The 16,755-nt window shown below is 41.2% G+C and overlaps 1 protein-coding gene across 2 annotated transcripts in view; it reads right to left on the bottom strand.

The window, feature by feature from the left end:
• card11 (caspase recruitment domain family, member 11) overlaps positions 1-16,755 on the bottom strand; it is a 328,314-nt gene that overhangs the window by 61,800 nt on the left and 249,759 nt on the right. For both annotated transcript variants that reach the window (XM_063058962.1, XM_063058964.1), the window contains exons 12-14: positions 10,172-10,284; positions 3,211-3,278; positions 586-718 (exon numbers count right to left, since the gene is read on the bottom strand). In XM_063058962.1, the coding sequence (XP_062915032.1) occupies positions 586-718; positions 3,211-3,278; positions 10,172-10,284 (314 nt within the window). The remainder of the gene's footprint in view (positions 1-585; positions 719-3,210; positions 3,279-10,171; positions 10,285-16,755) is intronic.

The raw sequence follows: 16,755 nt of genomic DNA, 5'->3' as shown, positions 1-16,755 counted from the left end.
TGTTTTTCTTTTTCCCTTTCTTTATTTCTCTTTTTGTCCCTTATTTGACTCTAATTCACAATATTTCATTGAGATAGGTCTTCCCCTTCTCTGAGATTAATTTCTTGCCCGCAACAAAATGAAACTCAGGGTAGTATATGGTGACATTCAAGAACATTGATAATAAATTAACTTTGAACTCTGAACTCTTTTCGTAGTCTGTTTGGGTGAGGAGATGGACAGATCAGCCTATTGCTCATCAAGGCTTGCTGTCTTTAATATCCCATTATCGTCATGCAATTCCAGCAAATTAGATTTTGAACTGAGAAATGCAGAAACATTTCTAACTAATGATGTATGCTGCAAGATACACTGCACCAGCTAAATCTGACTGTGAATATATTAGTCTATTAAAGATTGACCAATAATTGGGAGGTATTGTCAACAATTGCACAGTATAAACAGAGCTGCGGCTCTTGCTAAACAGGAAAATAAATGGAGAAAATGAAAATGGAAAAAAACAATAATGCTTTTTGCCAGAGTGCTGCAGTGTGATGTAGATATGCTCAGCTTACTTCGGCAAATATATTATTTGTTCACCCTTACCTTTCCAAGGAGAATTTTCTGAATATGGAGTTGACATGATCCAAATCACATGCATCTAATGCTTCAGACTGATAGGACGATGATGATGAATGGACGGATGGTGGTCCATGGGAGGTCCTCTCCTGATATTCATCTGGTTCACAACAATAGACCAATTAGTTATTGGAGGCATATGAAAAGATGCTGAGGATATGGCGTGGTAGTCCTGTATTTATTCAAGATTGCTATTCCTATTGCTACTGACACACATCTTCAGGGATGCTGACACCAGCTGAGGTTTCATTTCCTTGCTTTAAATATTCTTAAATTACTTTCCTGTCCAAGATGGTCCCAGAGCATGGCGATTTGTTCCAAGCTGCTCCCTGCAGATCTACTCATTACTTCTATTAAATAATTGTTCTACTATTTTTAATTTAAATTCTCTGCTGCATTGTTATTGTTTTACCTTATTCTGCCTCAATGCACTGTGTCATGATTTGATCCACAGGAACAGTATGCAAGGCAAGTTTTCACGGTATCTTGTACACGTGACAATAACGAACCAAAACCAATACTAACACATCATTGGAATGTACCTACAGAAGAAGTCATTTAACCTCGAGACCCTGTTTCACATTAAATTATATGATGGTGGATCTGTACTTTAACTCTATCAATGCTTACCCTTGTCTGTCTGAAGTTTATTATTTTCAGTTTTTACCTCTCAGATCTTTAACCGTCTGACCAACAGACCACAATCAGTGAAGGTAAGTGACAACACCACCTCCTTAGCAGTTATACCCCAGAAGGCCATGTTCACGGATTCTCTACTATACAGTCCATGCACTCTCAATTGCAGGGCCAATATCTGCTCCATTTACAGGTTTGCAGACAATATCATTGTACTGGGCTGGATCTCAAACAGCAAGACTGAGAACAAGAAGGAGACAGAAAATCTATCAGCACGGTATCAAGACAGCAACCTTTTCCTCGGCGTCTGCAAAACAAAGGGGCTGGTCATTGACTTCAGGAAACAGGATGGAGTCCGTGCCCCTGTCTGTGTCAGTTGTGCTGAGGTGGTGATGGTTGAGAGCTCCAGGTTTCCGGGTATAAATATCACCAGAATTTATCCTGGTCTAGCCACATTGTACCATGGCCAAAAAAAAACCACATCAATGCCTGCACTTGTTTAGAAGACTAAAGAAATTTACTCTGTTCCCATTGACTCGTATCAATTTTTATAGATGCACCAGGGAAACATCCTATCCGGATGGGTCAAAGCCTGGCATGACAACTGCTCCGCTCAAGACTGTAAGAAAGTGCAGTGAAGTATGAACACAGCCCAGTGCATCACCGAGACTCCGTTGACTCCGAGCAACAAACACAAAATGCTGGAGGAACTCAGCAGGCCGGGCAGCATCTATGGAAAGAAGTACAGTTGACATTTCGGGCCAAAACCTTTTAGCAGGACTATCGAAGGGTTTCAGCTCAAAACATCAACTGTACTTTGTTTCCATAGATGCTGCCCGGCCTGCTGAGTTCCTCCAGCATTTTGTGTGTGTTGCTCAGATTTCCAGTGTCTGCAGATTTTCTCTTTTTTGTGATTTGATTGCTCCACTGACTCCAACTACATTTCCCACTGCCTCATGGTCAGCCAAAATAATCAGGGACCCTCTCCCACCCAGATCATTCTCTCTTCTCCGCTCTCCCGTTGGGAAGAACATATAAATTCTTGAACGCACATACCACCAGAGTCAGGGACAGCTTCTACCCTGCTATTATCAAACTCTTGAAAGGACCTCTCATATGCTAAATTTGAAATCTCGATCTCCATTCTGCCTTGTTGTGATTCTTGCACTGTATCTGTTTACCAGTACTGCACTTTCGCAGTAGCTACTACGCTACAGTCTGCCTTCTGCTTTCTTCCATGTATGGCATGACCTGCTTGGATGGCGTGTAAACGAAGTTTTCACATTATCTTGGTACATGTGACACTAATAAACCAATGTGCCAGTAAACCTGCTTTAGAGGGAGAGGATTCCACTGTACAGTCTTTTTATTAAGAGGTGCTTTTACCGGTTTCCTCCACAATCCAAAGACATACCAGTTGCTAGGTTAATTTGTCTCTGTAAATTGTTCCATGATTAGGCTAGGGTTAAATCCAGCGATTGCTAGGCGACGTGGTTTGAAGGGCTAGAAGAGCCTATTCTGTGCTGTATCTCAATAAATAAATAATTTTTTTCATATCACCGCAATATCCTGGCTCTAATTTTGAGGCTGCTCTGGACTTTACTATAAGACAAATTAATTTCCTTGAATCTATATCATTATCTTCCTTGATTACCATAAGTAACTACATTATATCAGCTTTCATAATTGAGGAAATACAAGATCATTTTACGCATTGGTCTGGGATATTTTGAAGGCCCTTATACCTTCTCAGGTATCCAGTAACAAGAAGTAAATATAGCATTAAGTAGGATCTATATGAAAATTAAAACAACTGCTACGTAACCTTTATTTAAGCGGAATCCCTCAGGGCATGTAGATCGTATATGCTCTCTTCACCTTCAATCCATTAACAATGTTTGACACTAACAGTCTGTAACTTACTAATCAGGATATTTGGAACCAAACTCAACTCACCATCTGTCTCTGTTTGGTTGGTATCGAAGTTGTAGCAGCAGATGCTATCGTCGTCCTCCTCTGTTATACTGTCGGAAACCCAAATATGGTGATGTGTGAGAAAATAGAGGAAACTTAGTGGCATCATTGCTTATATAATATTGACAATATCACGAGAAAACTAAAGTGAAACTTATCAGTTCTCTAGCAATTAACTGGCAGAAACCATTCCCTCTCTGCACCACACTCCTTCCTCAATTACAGGTCAAATTTAAGGTATATTATAATATCTTGTTGGTCCTTCCATCATTAAAGCATTCCCGTGGCCTCAGTCTGAAAGTGGTTCAGGCATTCTTGACACATTGTGCATGTCAACAGTCAACATATTGTTATTACACCAACATTAAAGATCTCCCTTACAGAAAATGATCAATCAACATGTCTAGACTGAGGAGACAATCAAGAAACTGAATGAAAGGTCAAATCAAAGATTTCCTTTGGCGTTTAATATTATACAGAATATGCTTGTTACTTCCTTTCATTTGACCAAAATGCAACATCCTATTTGATTACTAGTAATACTAATTAATGATAAAAATACTAATTATTAAGATAAAGAACATTGGAGCACCATTACTCAGATCAGATTATAAGAGTTGTACATATCTATAAGAGGATGACAACTCCTTGAGTTTTGCTTTCACAGTTTATGAGATTAGCTAATGCTCTAAGCTGGGTCACTACCTTGCTCTTCTGATGACAGACATCCAGGAACACATTTATAGCTACATAGCTGAAGACACCCATTCATACTTTCCTGAGACAGCAGCATTTCAAAGCAGAGCAGTCTGCAAAAATGCCAGCAACGTTGCCTGACAGCTGATTTAATTAAACTATCACAATATTTTGCCAAATGCCTATTATGGAGTAAGTGGAAAGAGAGCATTGCATATTTACAGATTTCTCCCCCGATGACAGTAGTTGTGATGGAGTGACAGGCAGGCCATCAATCAGGTTACCATTGGTCAGAAGATGAGACATTTCCAATTATTGTGTTCATTAACGGTTTGGGAATGAGAAAAGCTGGAGGAATATCTTACTGCCACTCACTGTCAGGGTTAACACATTACTAATGAACAGCCAGAGATACTAGAGTTTGTGAGTGATCATTAGGTAAGCCCTCAGCAAGGAAGGAAAGCAAAAAAGGGACAAATAAACACCAAACAAAAACTATCTTTGATATTTTTAAACTGTAATTGAACTATTAAAGGTAGCACTTGTAGAAAATTGTCCAGTCACAAAACCTAGAATTCACAGCATTGTTTCCTCTATGCTAAATATTTTCATTGCTAAATAACAGTATGAATCAGAAATACAAATAAACGCATTCTGCTATGTTCCATGTTCCAAGTGTAACTCTCTCAGATAGCATGAGAGCACGTCTAGTTATTAACCCGGGGGACAGAACCAAAAATTAGTTCTCACATTGTTCATACATTAAGTGGTAGAACCAGTGCTGAAAAATAGAGTAATAAATTCAACAATCAGCTTGCCAGTGAGACCTTGAAGGCTGTTCTCTACCTTGTCACCCATATTTGGCCTCTAGTTAAGTTATAATCTGCAATTCTGTCCAGTTGTCAGCTTGGTTTTTAGATTGGTATGGCTCATGTCCTTCCCTAACACTAGAGATTATGTAGACGCTGGAAATTTTGAGCAATATACACAACATGCTAGAGAAACTTAGCAAGTCAGGCAGCAGAGGAGGAGAATAAAGTCGATATTTTGGGCTGAAACCATTCAACTGGACTGGAAAAGAAGGGGTTGGGGCGAGGCCCGAATAAGATGATGGTGTGAGGGGAAGGAGTGCAAAGGTAGCAGGTGATAGGTAAGTCCTGATGAAGGGTCTAAGCCCAAAATATTGACCTCCATAGATGCTGCCTGACTTCCTGAGTTCCTCCAGCATTTTGTGTGTCAGTTTCTTTCTTGCCATTGTTAATTTTCACATTGTACCAGACCTCTCGACAGCCCCACCTATCATTCTCATTCCCCTTCCACCTATCATTCTCATTCCCCTTCCACTGATCACTCTCATTCCCCTTGCGCCGATCATTCTCATTCCCCTTCCGCCGATCGTTCTCATTCCCCTTCGCCGATCACTCTCATTCCCCTTCCGCCGATCACTCTCATTCCCATTCCACCGATCATTCTCATTCCCCTTCCACCGATCATTCTCATTCCCCTTCCACGTATCATTCTCATTCCCCTTCCACCTATCATTCCCATTCCCCTTCCACCGATCATTCCCATTCCCCTTCCACCGATCATTCCCATTCCCCTTCCCATTCCCCTTCCACCGATCACTCTCATTCCCCTTCCACCGATCACTCTCATTCCCCTTCCGCCAATCATTCTCATTCCCCTTCTACCGATCATTCTCATTCCCCTTGCGCTGATCATTCTCATTCCCCTTCCGCCGATCATTCTCATTCCCCTTCCACCGATCATTCTCATTCCCCTTGCGCTGATCATTCTCATTCCCCTTCCGCCGATCATTCTCATTCCCCTTCTACCGATCATTCTCATTCCCCTTCCACCGATCATTCTCATTTTTCTTGCGCCAATCATTCTCATTCCCCTTCCACCGATCATTCTCATTCCCCTTGCGCCGATCATTCCCATTCCCCATCCACCGATCATTCTCATTCCCCTTGCGCCGATCGTTCTCATTCCCCTTGCGCCGATCATTCTCATTCCCCTTCCGCCGATCATTCTCATTCCCCTTGCGCCGATCATTCTCATTCCCCATCCACCGATCATTCCCATTCCCCTTCCACCTATCATTCTCATTCCCCTTCCACCGATCATTCTCATTCCCCTCCGCCGACTCATTCTCATTCCCCTTCCACCGATCATTCTCATTCCCCTTGCGCTGATCATTCTCATTCCCCTTCTGCCTATCACTCTCATTCCCCTTCCGCCGATCACTCTCATTCCCCTTCCGCCGATCGTTCTCATTCCCCTTCCGCCGATCACTCTCATTCCCCTTCCGCCGATCGTTCTCATTCCCCTTCCGCCGATCGTTCTCATTCCCCTTCCGCCTATCATTCTCATTCCTCTTCCACCTATCATTCCTATTCCTCTTCCACCGTTCATTCTCATCCCTATTCCACCTATCATTCTCATTCCTCTTCCACCTATCATTCTCATTCCTCTTCCACCTTTCATTCTCATTCCTCTTCCACCTATCATTCTCATCCCTATTCCACCTATCATTCTCATTCCTCTTCCACCTATCCAAAAGCATACCAAGCCTCAACTTTCTCACAGCTTAAGCTGCCTAAGTTTTCAGGATTTGATGGCCTGAGAGGAAGACATTTAAATAAGACATGAAAAGCCTAAAGCACTGAGCATTCTTGGTTTGGGATATGGCATGAAAGGAGGACTCCCGCCCGTGGTTGCTAGTGTCAGACATGTGTGTTATATGAAGGAATCCAGACAGATAACAGTTCTCAATGACTGTTCGGAACCTGAATTTTTTTTGTGTTAAGTCAGAAATAAACAAAAAATGGTATGGGAGACGATTGCAGAAGCAGCTGTAATGAGAAAGCGAAAAGACAAATCCATTCCCATACTATCTAGAAAACAGCCAGCACAGTGCTCAAACCACCAATTCCTGATGAAAGTATTGCCTCAGCCTCAGAATCATATGGTGTGACCAATTCCAAGTCTCTTAGCTGGCCTCACTCTCAACTCTGAAGCTCTGTTCTCAAGTGAGCATGGTGAAATCCACCACGAGGATCACCAGGGTCTCCCTCCCCCCCATTAGTGACATTTTCTGGAAGCGTTGCAGACAAAGGGCCTGAGATATTATAGAGCATCCCTACTACCCATCCCACAAACTCTTTGACCCACGACCATCAGGAAGGAGGTACAGAAGCATCAGGACTAGGACTGCCAGACTGGGTAACCGCTTCTCCACTCAGGCTGTGGGACTAATGAATACCCTGCCACCACTGAAGCCTCATCACTAGGATAAAGAGCTGTTCCCTGTTTACCGGTGCTGTACACTACATGCATTTTAAATTATATTTTATCAATTTATTTATGGTAATATTTTGGTTTATGAGCTGTGTGTGATATATGTTTTGTGGGCACACCCTGGTCTTTAGGTACGTTGTTTCATTTGGTTCATTTGGTTGCAGTCAGATGGCAACAAACGTGAATGTGAACTTGAACGTGAATTCAAGGATTTTGAGGAAATTCTATTATCTTCAAGGAAGTCAAATGTCATGAAGTCAACACATCACATTACATTCACGTGCATATAGTGCTAATGACTCAAAGTCAAATTGTTCCCCAAGTGGTGTTACAAACATTTGTATAGGCATTGCAGGGAACAAAAGCAGGAGAGTGACATGAAAAATTACCTGTCTTTCTTCAAATATGCACTAAGGAGAGGGGAAGGGGGTAAAACTGAAACAACAGATGACTTGATGTTTCCTAAGAAAATACAACGTTGACCAGAAACAAAATATCACAGCCGTTTTAAAAGATATGAGGTGGCAGTGATTTGATATATTGTTCTTTTTACCCTGGGAATTTGCTGGCTAGATTCTGTTTGAACAAAGTATGAATAGTTCCAGTTTAACTAGGTGCTATTAGGACCACTAGATATAAACTAGTGTTATCAGACTTTTGCTGCACAAGGGGTGTTAGGGTGTTATACCGCAACAGAGCAGGTAGGACATCTGAGTTTAGAGCCGTAGAGTAATAGAGCTGTAAAGTACACAAGCAGGCCCTTCAGCCCATCTAATTGTGCCATTATATTATGACAAGTCCCATTGACTTGCACTGGGATCACAGTCATCCATATTCCTCCCATCCATGTTCTTATCCAAACTTCTCTTAAAAATGGATCCACCACTCTTGCTGGCAGCTCATTTCACACTCACACCATCCTCTGAGTGAAGAATTTTCCCCTCAGGTTCCCCTTAAATATTTCACCTTCCATCCTTAATCCAAGACCTCCATTTGAAATGTCACTAAATCTCAGTGACAGCCTGCTTCCGTTTACCCTATCTATACCCCTCATACTTTTGTATACCTTTATCAAGTTTCTCCTGATTCTCTTATACTCCAGGGAAAAAAAAGTCCTAACCTAGTCAACCTTTTCTTTTAACTCAGGTCCTCAAGTCCTGGCAATATCCTTGTAAATTTTCTCTGTACTCTTTCAAACGTATTGATAACTTTCCCTATAGGTGAGTGACCAGAACTTCACACAATACTCCAGATTTGGACTTACCAATATCATATACAACTTCAACATAACATCCCAACTCCTGTACTCAGTACACTGATTTATAAAGATCAATGTGCCAAAACCTCTTTTTGACCCTATCTACTTGTGATGCCACTTTCAAAGAATTATAGAACTGGATTCTCAGATGAAAAACAGATTGCTGGAGTTGAGTTCCGTGACTTTGCACAGTAAAGGATAACATTTTCCATTTCCAATCACAATATTCATTAAAAAATAAAGAATACATTGCATCATAAATGAGCAGAAATAAATAAGAGGTCTAACGTTTTTTCCCAATATTATAGAGTTAGCAATCAAATAAACATAACATGGTTAAGAGGTGAGAACAAGACAAAAAAATGCATATAAAAACAGACTTTCCTGGCACTGAAATCCAGTTTTCTACCAAGCTACCAGAGAAATGTTCTAGCATCGAATTTAAAACAGCATCAAATGCTTGCAGTGAACAGGCATTTAGCAACAAGAGGTCAATTAAAGCACATTTCAAGTGATAAATCTGAGGGAAAATGTTACTATTTCTTCTACGGCTTTTAGTTATGACACTTGGTTAATGAGAGTATGGAGCTGAGCCAGAACGAAGGGATGCCAGTGCTCCCCTGAAGAGCAATCCTTTGGCAACAACTGCCTGTTAAATCCACTTAGACACTGCTCAAAGCTGAGGGAAAATGTTCCACACTGCAGGCCAACATTTGCACATTGACTAATACTGTCCAGACATTTGAAAAGAAGTAATTGAACATACTTGGATGAAGGGTCTTTGTGAACGGTGCACAGCAAAGCTGGAATTAAGAAATTAGAAATAAAGAAATCAAGAAGTCAGCATTTTTCTTGAAATTAAGATTCTGGGAAAGTAGGCAGAAGGATTAACACATCTGAGGGAGTGGAGAGGTAGTTGTGGTGTAGAGGGGAGAGATCCTCAATTTTCAAAAGAATTTCTTTAGCCACAGGCTGTGAATCTGTGGAATTCATTGCTGCAGAAAGCTGTGGAGGCCAATTAATTAGGTATATTTGAAGCGGAGGTTGATAGGTTCTTGATCAGTAAGGGTGTCAAAGGTTACAGAGAGAAGGAAGGAGAATGAGATTGAGAGGGAAAATAAATCAGCCACGATCAAATGGCAGAGCAAACTCGATAGGCCAAATGGCCTAATTCTACTCCTATGTCACTTGGTCTGATGGAAGTGGAAGGGATGAATCTAGGAAGTTGAGAAATTAAATAGTTTCAGGAGCCTTGAAAGAAAAAAAAATATGCCCAATGATGTAAGGAAACAAACAACAGAGGAAGATGAAAGAGTATAAAAAGAAAAATGGAAACAATTCTAGAAAGAATTGAAAATTTTTTGGAACACCTTTAAGATTTGGCATCCTCTATACAGTGCGCTCATGGTCAGACTCATGTCAATACAAGATGATATAATGTTTTGTCAACATCTGTTTAATCTATACTTAGGAGGTTTTGATGCATACTCAGTTTGTTCCTGACGAAGATATATGAAGCCTATTTTCATTGTGTTAAATAGCTTTCCTTCTGAATATATACTGAGGGTTTGAACATGGACTGCAATGTAAACACTACAGAACAAATGCTCATTTAACAGGGCCTACTTATATCAATATGTGCCAGGATATCACTTGCAATGTAATTAAACATGGCACATTTCTTACTTTCTGTGTGGCATCTCCCGATCTTCCTCCCTGGTCCTCCGTAGAATTGAATCATTACAAGGTGGTTCGGGGGTAGTTGACATCACACTGGGAAATCGAGGTCTCAAAGTTTGCTGTGACACAAAGAACAGAGTCAGGGAACTCTCAGAAAAATTTAATCAAAACAAGGATTACTTCTGAAAATCTGAATTGCCTTATTCTATATTAGAAATTGCAGAAGTCAAAGAAAACTGGTTAAAGAGGCTTTATTTTACTATAAGTGCTTAATTTTGGCTAGGGAGTTTTCTAAGTAGGACTAACAACAATAATTTACATTTATTGAAAGTTTTTAACATGGGAAAACTTCTCTGCAGAAAAGACAGTTAAATTAAATAAAGCAAGAAGATTTATGCTTTGATGTGCAGTTGGCTTTTTATCAATGCATTAGCTAACCTTAGACAGGTTACCATGTGAGCATGAAGAATGAACTTGTGTTTCCACAGTACAGAGAATAAAAATAATTGGCCAACCTTTCTGGCTGAGGCTGTTACACATTCACTCCTGAATCAAGAAGGTGTACGGACATCCAATGTGAACAGAATAAGGCTCAGCTCTGATTGTTGGTGACTGTCAACAATCCCAAGTAGAGATAATTAAGTAAGTTTATATGGCTGAGATGATGCCAGTGCAGTGAAAATATATTGCAGGGACCCAAAGGTAGAATATCATCATTGTCTATACACACTGGTAGTTTGTTTAACTGGGATCGCTAATGTACAATTTCTATAAAACCATAGGGTCGTAAGACATAGGAGAAGAATTAGGCCATTTGGCCTATTGAGTCTGCTTTGTCATTCAATCTCGGTCGACTTATTTTTCCTCTCAATCTCATTGTCCCCATAAACCTTTGACACTCTTACTAATCAAGAACCTATTAACCTCCATTTTAACTTTCCCCAAAGACTTGGCCTCCACAAATTCACCACCCTCTGGCCAAAGAAATGCATCTTCATCTCTGTTTTAAAGGGACATCCTTCTATTCTAAGGCTTGTCCTCTCATCTGAGATTCTCCCACTCCTCTCCACATCCATTCCATCCAGTAGGTTTTCAATATTCAGTAGGTCTTATTGAGATCCACTCTTATTCTTCTAAACTCCAGAAACTACAGGCCCAGAGCTATCAATTGATCTTCATACATTAATCCCTTCATTCCTGAGATAATTCTCACATATCTCCTCTAGACCCCCCTCCAATGCCAGCACATCCATTCTTCTACATGAGGCCCAAAACTGCTCACAATACTGCAAACATGGTCTGACCAATGCCTTATAAAGCTTCAGTGTGACATCTTTGCTTTTATATTCTAGTCCTCTCAAAGTGAATACTCATATTACATTCACCTTCCGTACTCAACCTGCAAGCTAACCTTTAGGAATTCCTGGGCTAGGAATCTCAAAACTGTTTGCACCTCCAATTTCTGAACTCACTCCCCATTTAGAAAATAATCTATGCTTTTATTCCTTCTACCTACACTGTATTCCATCTGCCACTTCTTTGTTCATTATCGTAATATGTCCAAGTTCTTCAGCATTCTCCCTGCATCCTCAACACTACCTGCCCTTCTATCTATCTTCATATCACCTGCAAACTCGGCCACAAAGCCATCAATTTCATCATCCAAATCATGAACATATAACTTCGACACTGACCCCTACAGAACACCACTAATTGCCAGTCAGCCAACCTTCTATCCATGCTAGCATCTTTCCTGTAATACCAAGGGTTCTTATCTTGTTTTTCTCATGTGTGACACCTTGTTGAAGGCCATCAGAAAATCCAACAAAACAACATCCACTGACCACACTTTATCCTGCCTGTTATTTCCTCAAAGAATTTCAACAAACTTGTCAGACAAGATTCCTCCTTTAGAAAACGATGCTGACTTTGGCCTATTTTATCGTGTGTTTCCAAATACCTGAAAACCTCATCCTGAATCTCAAGGAACGGTCAGCCCAAATGTGGAAAATGAATCAATGCTGAAAGATAATTCTGATCACTTCAGTTCTTGACAAAGTGGGGTGACATCAGTTGGATGGTCGAATCTTTCCACAACTATACTGGAACTAGAAATGCATTTTCTTACACTCAGTGTTGTGACTAATGACTTATGTGAGCAATAATCAGCAGGCAAAGCAGCTGACTTCATTTTAGCTTGCAATTCATGGCTTAGTGATCAATTGAACAGGAAAAGGGTGCTCACACATTTCCCTCTTCCATTCCCTGCACTCATTGAATTGTTCTTTCAACTATTAATGCCCCGTGTTTCAAATGATATTTAATGTAAATAAAATCACCAGGTAAGACATAAGCATTCACCTCACCAATAAAAGAGGACATGAGTAACAGCTGTGATTTAAATTTATACACACTGTATTCCTTGGAGTAAATAAAATTGCTTTATTTGCTTTGCTTTGGGTTTTACGAACACAAAATAGATGATCAGATTGGTTGCTGTGTGTTTGGTGAAGTCAGCAACATCTAGTTTTGGTCACCATGACAACAGAAATGGTTGTATTTTGCCGCTTTTATACAGAAGCTCATCTCTCGATATACCGTCTGCTCAAGATAAAACATCATACAGATGGAAAGGGAAGTTTGACAACAAAATAGAGATTGAACCATGCAAATGAAATACCACTGTGTAGGTGATATTAATTGCTTGACAGGTTCCATTGTTGCTCATTTTCATGGATTTCATAGATGGAAGATGTTTTCTTCTAATTTACATAAAGTGGAACAGAAACTAATAGGTAAGTAATGAAAAAAGTCCCGGGCTTTATTTGGCTGTAGCCTGACTGTGCTCACAGACATTAGGAAAATAAGGCCAGTAATTCTTGAGTATGGAAAACCATTTTGAAAATTTTTCTTTTCCTTTCCATCTTAGCTACTGAGAAACTATAGCAAATTCTGGATAAATGTTATATAAAAATGAATTCATCTTTCACCTTTTATTTTCTCACTAGTTCTCTTACTTACAGTCAGTAACTTCTTGAACCGTGGTTACTGTTGTAAGGTGAAAACCTTTTTCCTTGTATTGATTTCCAGCTTTCCTCACTTTGAACATTAAATACCCTTTTCATAAGAGTATACTGTTGCTATTCATTGTTTGTTCTTTTTGGTTCAGTATCATGTTTCATTTATTGATGGTTAATCTGTAACACTTCAGAATGTCGAGTGTAAAAAAGGCTGTAACCTCTTAACTTATTTCAACTTCACCCTTGGCTTATTGAAATGAAGCATGCACAAACTTAGACGTTTATTTCAGGAGGAGATTGCCTCAAAATTCTTCTTGATTGCTGGCATATGTTGAGTGAGAGATTGAAGGAAATGTTCATTCATATGGTATCACTTACACTCTTGCTGTCACTCACACCAAAATGGAAGGCAAAGCTGAGAATTCTCCCAAGAAAATTTCTGATGAATTGATTTGTTCTGTAGTTTAGAGAAATTTTATCTACTTTCTTGTGTTGCTTTCAGGCTTCCTTGAACACCCTTGATTGACTCTAAATAACCTGCTGAGGCCTGGGCATTGTGAGAAGGTGTGAGCTTAGGAAAACTCACATAGAAACATAGAAAATAGGTGCAGGAGTAGGCCATTCGGCCCTTCGAGCCTGCACTGCCATTCAGTATGATTATGGCTGATCATCCAACTCAGAACCCTGTACCTGCCTTCCTCCCATTCCCCGATCCCTTTAGCCACAAGGGCCATATCTAACTCCCTCTTAAATATAGCCAATGAACTGGCCTCAACTGTTTCCTGTGGCAGAGAATTCTACAGATTCACCACTCTCTGTGTGAAGAAGTTCTTCCTCATCTCGGTCCTAAAAGGCTTCTCCTTTATCCTCAAACTGTGACCCCTCGTTCTGGATGACTTCTGGATAAATCACCAATGACTTCTGGGTAAAAATGTGTATCTACCTTCAGTTCCCCTCCCCGGGTAAATGAGGAGAGAATGTTGGGTGGATTTTACTTTGGGGTGTGCAATTGCTCTCTCCTGAAGGTAAAGAAATGGATATCACATGGGATAGCCAAATTAACTTTGCCCACGCAATCAGAGAAAAAAAACCCTGACACTTTAGATTTCTTAGAACACTACAGCACAAAAACAGGTCCTTTGGTCCACATAGTCTGTGCTGATCCATTAATCTGGCTCGTCCCATTGACCTGCACACGGATTATAACCCTCCATACTTCTCCCACCTATGTATCTACACAAATTTATCTTAAACGTTGAAATCAACCCTGGATCCACCGCTTGTGCACCTTGTTCCACACTCTCACCATGCTCTGAGTGAACATGTTCCCTTAAATATTTCACCTTTCACCCTTAACCCATGACCTAGTTCTAGTCTGTGGAGGGTGGTACGCCAGTTCCATGATGGCATGATGGCCAGAGTGCTGGACGGCGGAGAATCCTCTGAGGCGTTCCTGATCACCAATGGTGTCAAGCAGGGTTGTGTGCTCGCACCCACACTGGTTAGCATGATGTTTACTGCCATGGCGAATGATACCTTCCAGGACAGTGATGCTGGAATCAGCCTCAAGTACAGAGTGGATGGGAAGCTCTTCAACCTGAGGAGGCTTCGAGCTGTTACCAAAGTGAAGGAGACTGTTCTGAGAGACTTCCTCTTTGCTGATGACTGCGCCCTGTATGCTAGCTCGGAGCCAGAGATGCAAGTCAATATGGACAAGTTCTCCACGGCTTGTGACAACTTTGGACTCACCATCAACATCAAGACCGAAGTCTTGTACCAGCCTGCCCTCATGCACCGTACACAGAATCCAAAATCACAGTCAGAGGACAGAAACTACAGGCAGTGGACCAGTTTACTTACCTTGGCAGTACCCTCTCCCGAGCAGTGACTATTGATACAGAAGTTAACTGCAGAATAGCAAAGGCAAGTTCTGCTTTCGGTAGACTGTGCTCCACTGTATGGGAACACCGAGGAATCAGACCAGCAACAAAACTGAAGGTCTACAGAGCTGTGGTACTCACTACCCTCCTGTGTGCCTGTGAAACATGGACTGTGTATTGAAGGTATGCAAGACAGCTCAACTATTTCCACATGACTTGCCTCCGCAGAATATTAGGCATCTCTAGAGCAAGTCTGCCATCAGTCCACGCACTGCTGATGAGAGCACAGACCCGGTGGGCAGGTCATGCCATCCGCATGCTGGACGAGTGCAGAAACAAGCAGCTCCTTTTTGGGGAACTCTCTGCTGGAAGACGCTCGTGTAGAGGGCAGAAGAAACATTACAAAGACACACTAAAGGTCTCCCTGAAGTCATTTGACATAGACACGACCTCTTGGGAAATGCTGGCACAAAACCGCCCTACCTGGCGCGGCCTCATCCACAAGGGCTGTCAAGCTTACGAAGCGAGGCGCATTGCTGAAGCACAACATAAGCGCGAGCTGCGCAAGTCCAGAGCCACCAGCGCAACAGCTGCAGTGGCTACACATGTCTGCCCAACATGTACCAGGACATTCTGTGCCCGAATTGTCCTGACCAGTCATCTTCGGACACACCGCATCCAGTCTCAAAGTGACTAATGGTGTTGAGGTCTTGATTGACGACGATGGACGAACCACAGTTCTAGTCTCATCCAACCTCAAGGGAAAAAGCCTGCTTGATTTACCTATCTATACCCCTCATAATTTTGTATACATACTGTATATCAAAACTCCCCTCAATCTTTTATATTCCAGGAAATAAAGTCCTAACCTATTCAACTTTTCCCTACAACCCAGATCCTCAAGTCCCAGCAACATCCTTGTAAATTTTCTCTGCATCCTCTTTGATTTTATTTACATCTTTCCTGTAGGTAGGTGATCAAAACTGCATTCTTATACTCCAAATTAGGCCTCACCAATGTCTTATGCAATTTCAACATAATATCCTAACTCCTCTACTCTAATACATTGATTTATGAAGGCCAATGTGCCAAGAGCTTTCTTAACGACCCTATCTCGATGTGATGCCACTTTCAAGGAATTATGGATTTGCATTCCCAGACCCCTCTGATCTATCACACTCCTCAGTGCCCTACCACTCACTGTGTAAGACATACCCTGGTTGGTTCATGCCCAGCAACTGAACCTTCTTGACCAACCTCCCATGTGGGTCCTTGTCAAAGACATTGCTAAAGTCCACGTGGACAACATCCACTCCCTTGCCTTCTTCAATTTTCCTGATAATTTTCTCAACAATCTCTATAAGATTGGTTAGACATGATTTACCAAGCACAGGGCCATGTTGACTATCCCTAGTCAGTCCTAGTCTATCCAAATATTTCTATATCCAGTCCTTTAGAATACCTTCCATTAACTCTCCTACTACTGATGTCAGTCTCACTGGTCTATAATATCTATGCTTATTCTGAGAGTCTTTCTTAAACAATGGAACAATATTAGCTATCCTCCAATTCTCCGGGACCTTACGCCTGGGTAAGGATGTTTTAAATATCACTGCTAGGGCTCCTGCAATTACTACCTTAGCCTCCCACAAGGTTCAAGCAAACACATTGTCAGGTCCTGGGGATTTGT

Source organism: Mobula hypostoma, chromosome 9 (assembly GCF_963921235.1).
Source record: "Mobula hypostoma chromosome 9, sMobHyp1.1, whole genome shotgun sequence".
NCBI lineage: Eukaryota > Metazoa > Chordata > Chondrichthyes > Myliobatiformes > Myliobatidae > Mobula > Mobula hypostoma.
The sequence above is the reverse complement of the archived record's forward strand: the minus strand, read 5'-3'. Positions and strand labels throughout refer to the sequence as shown.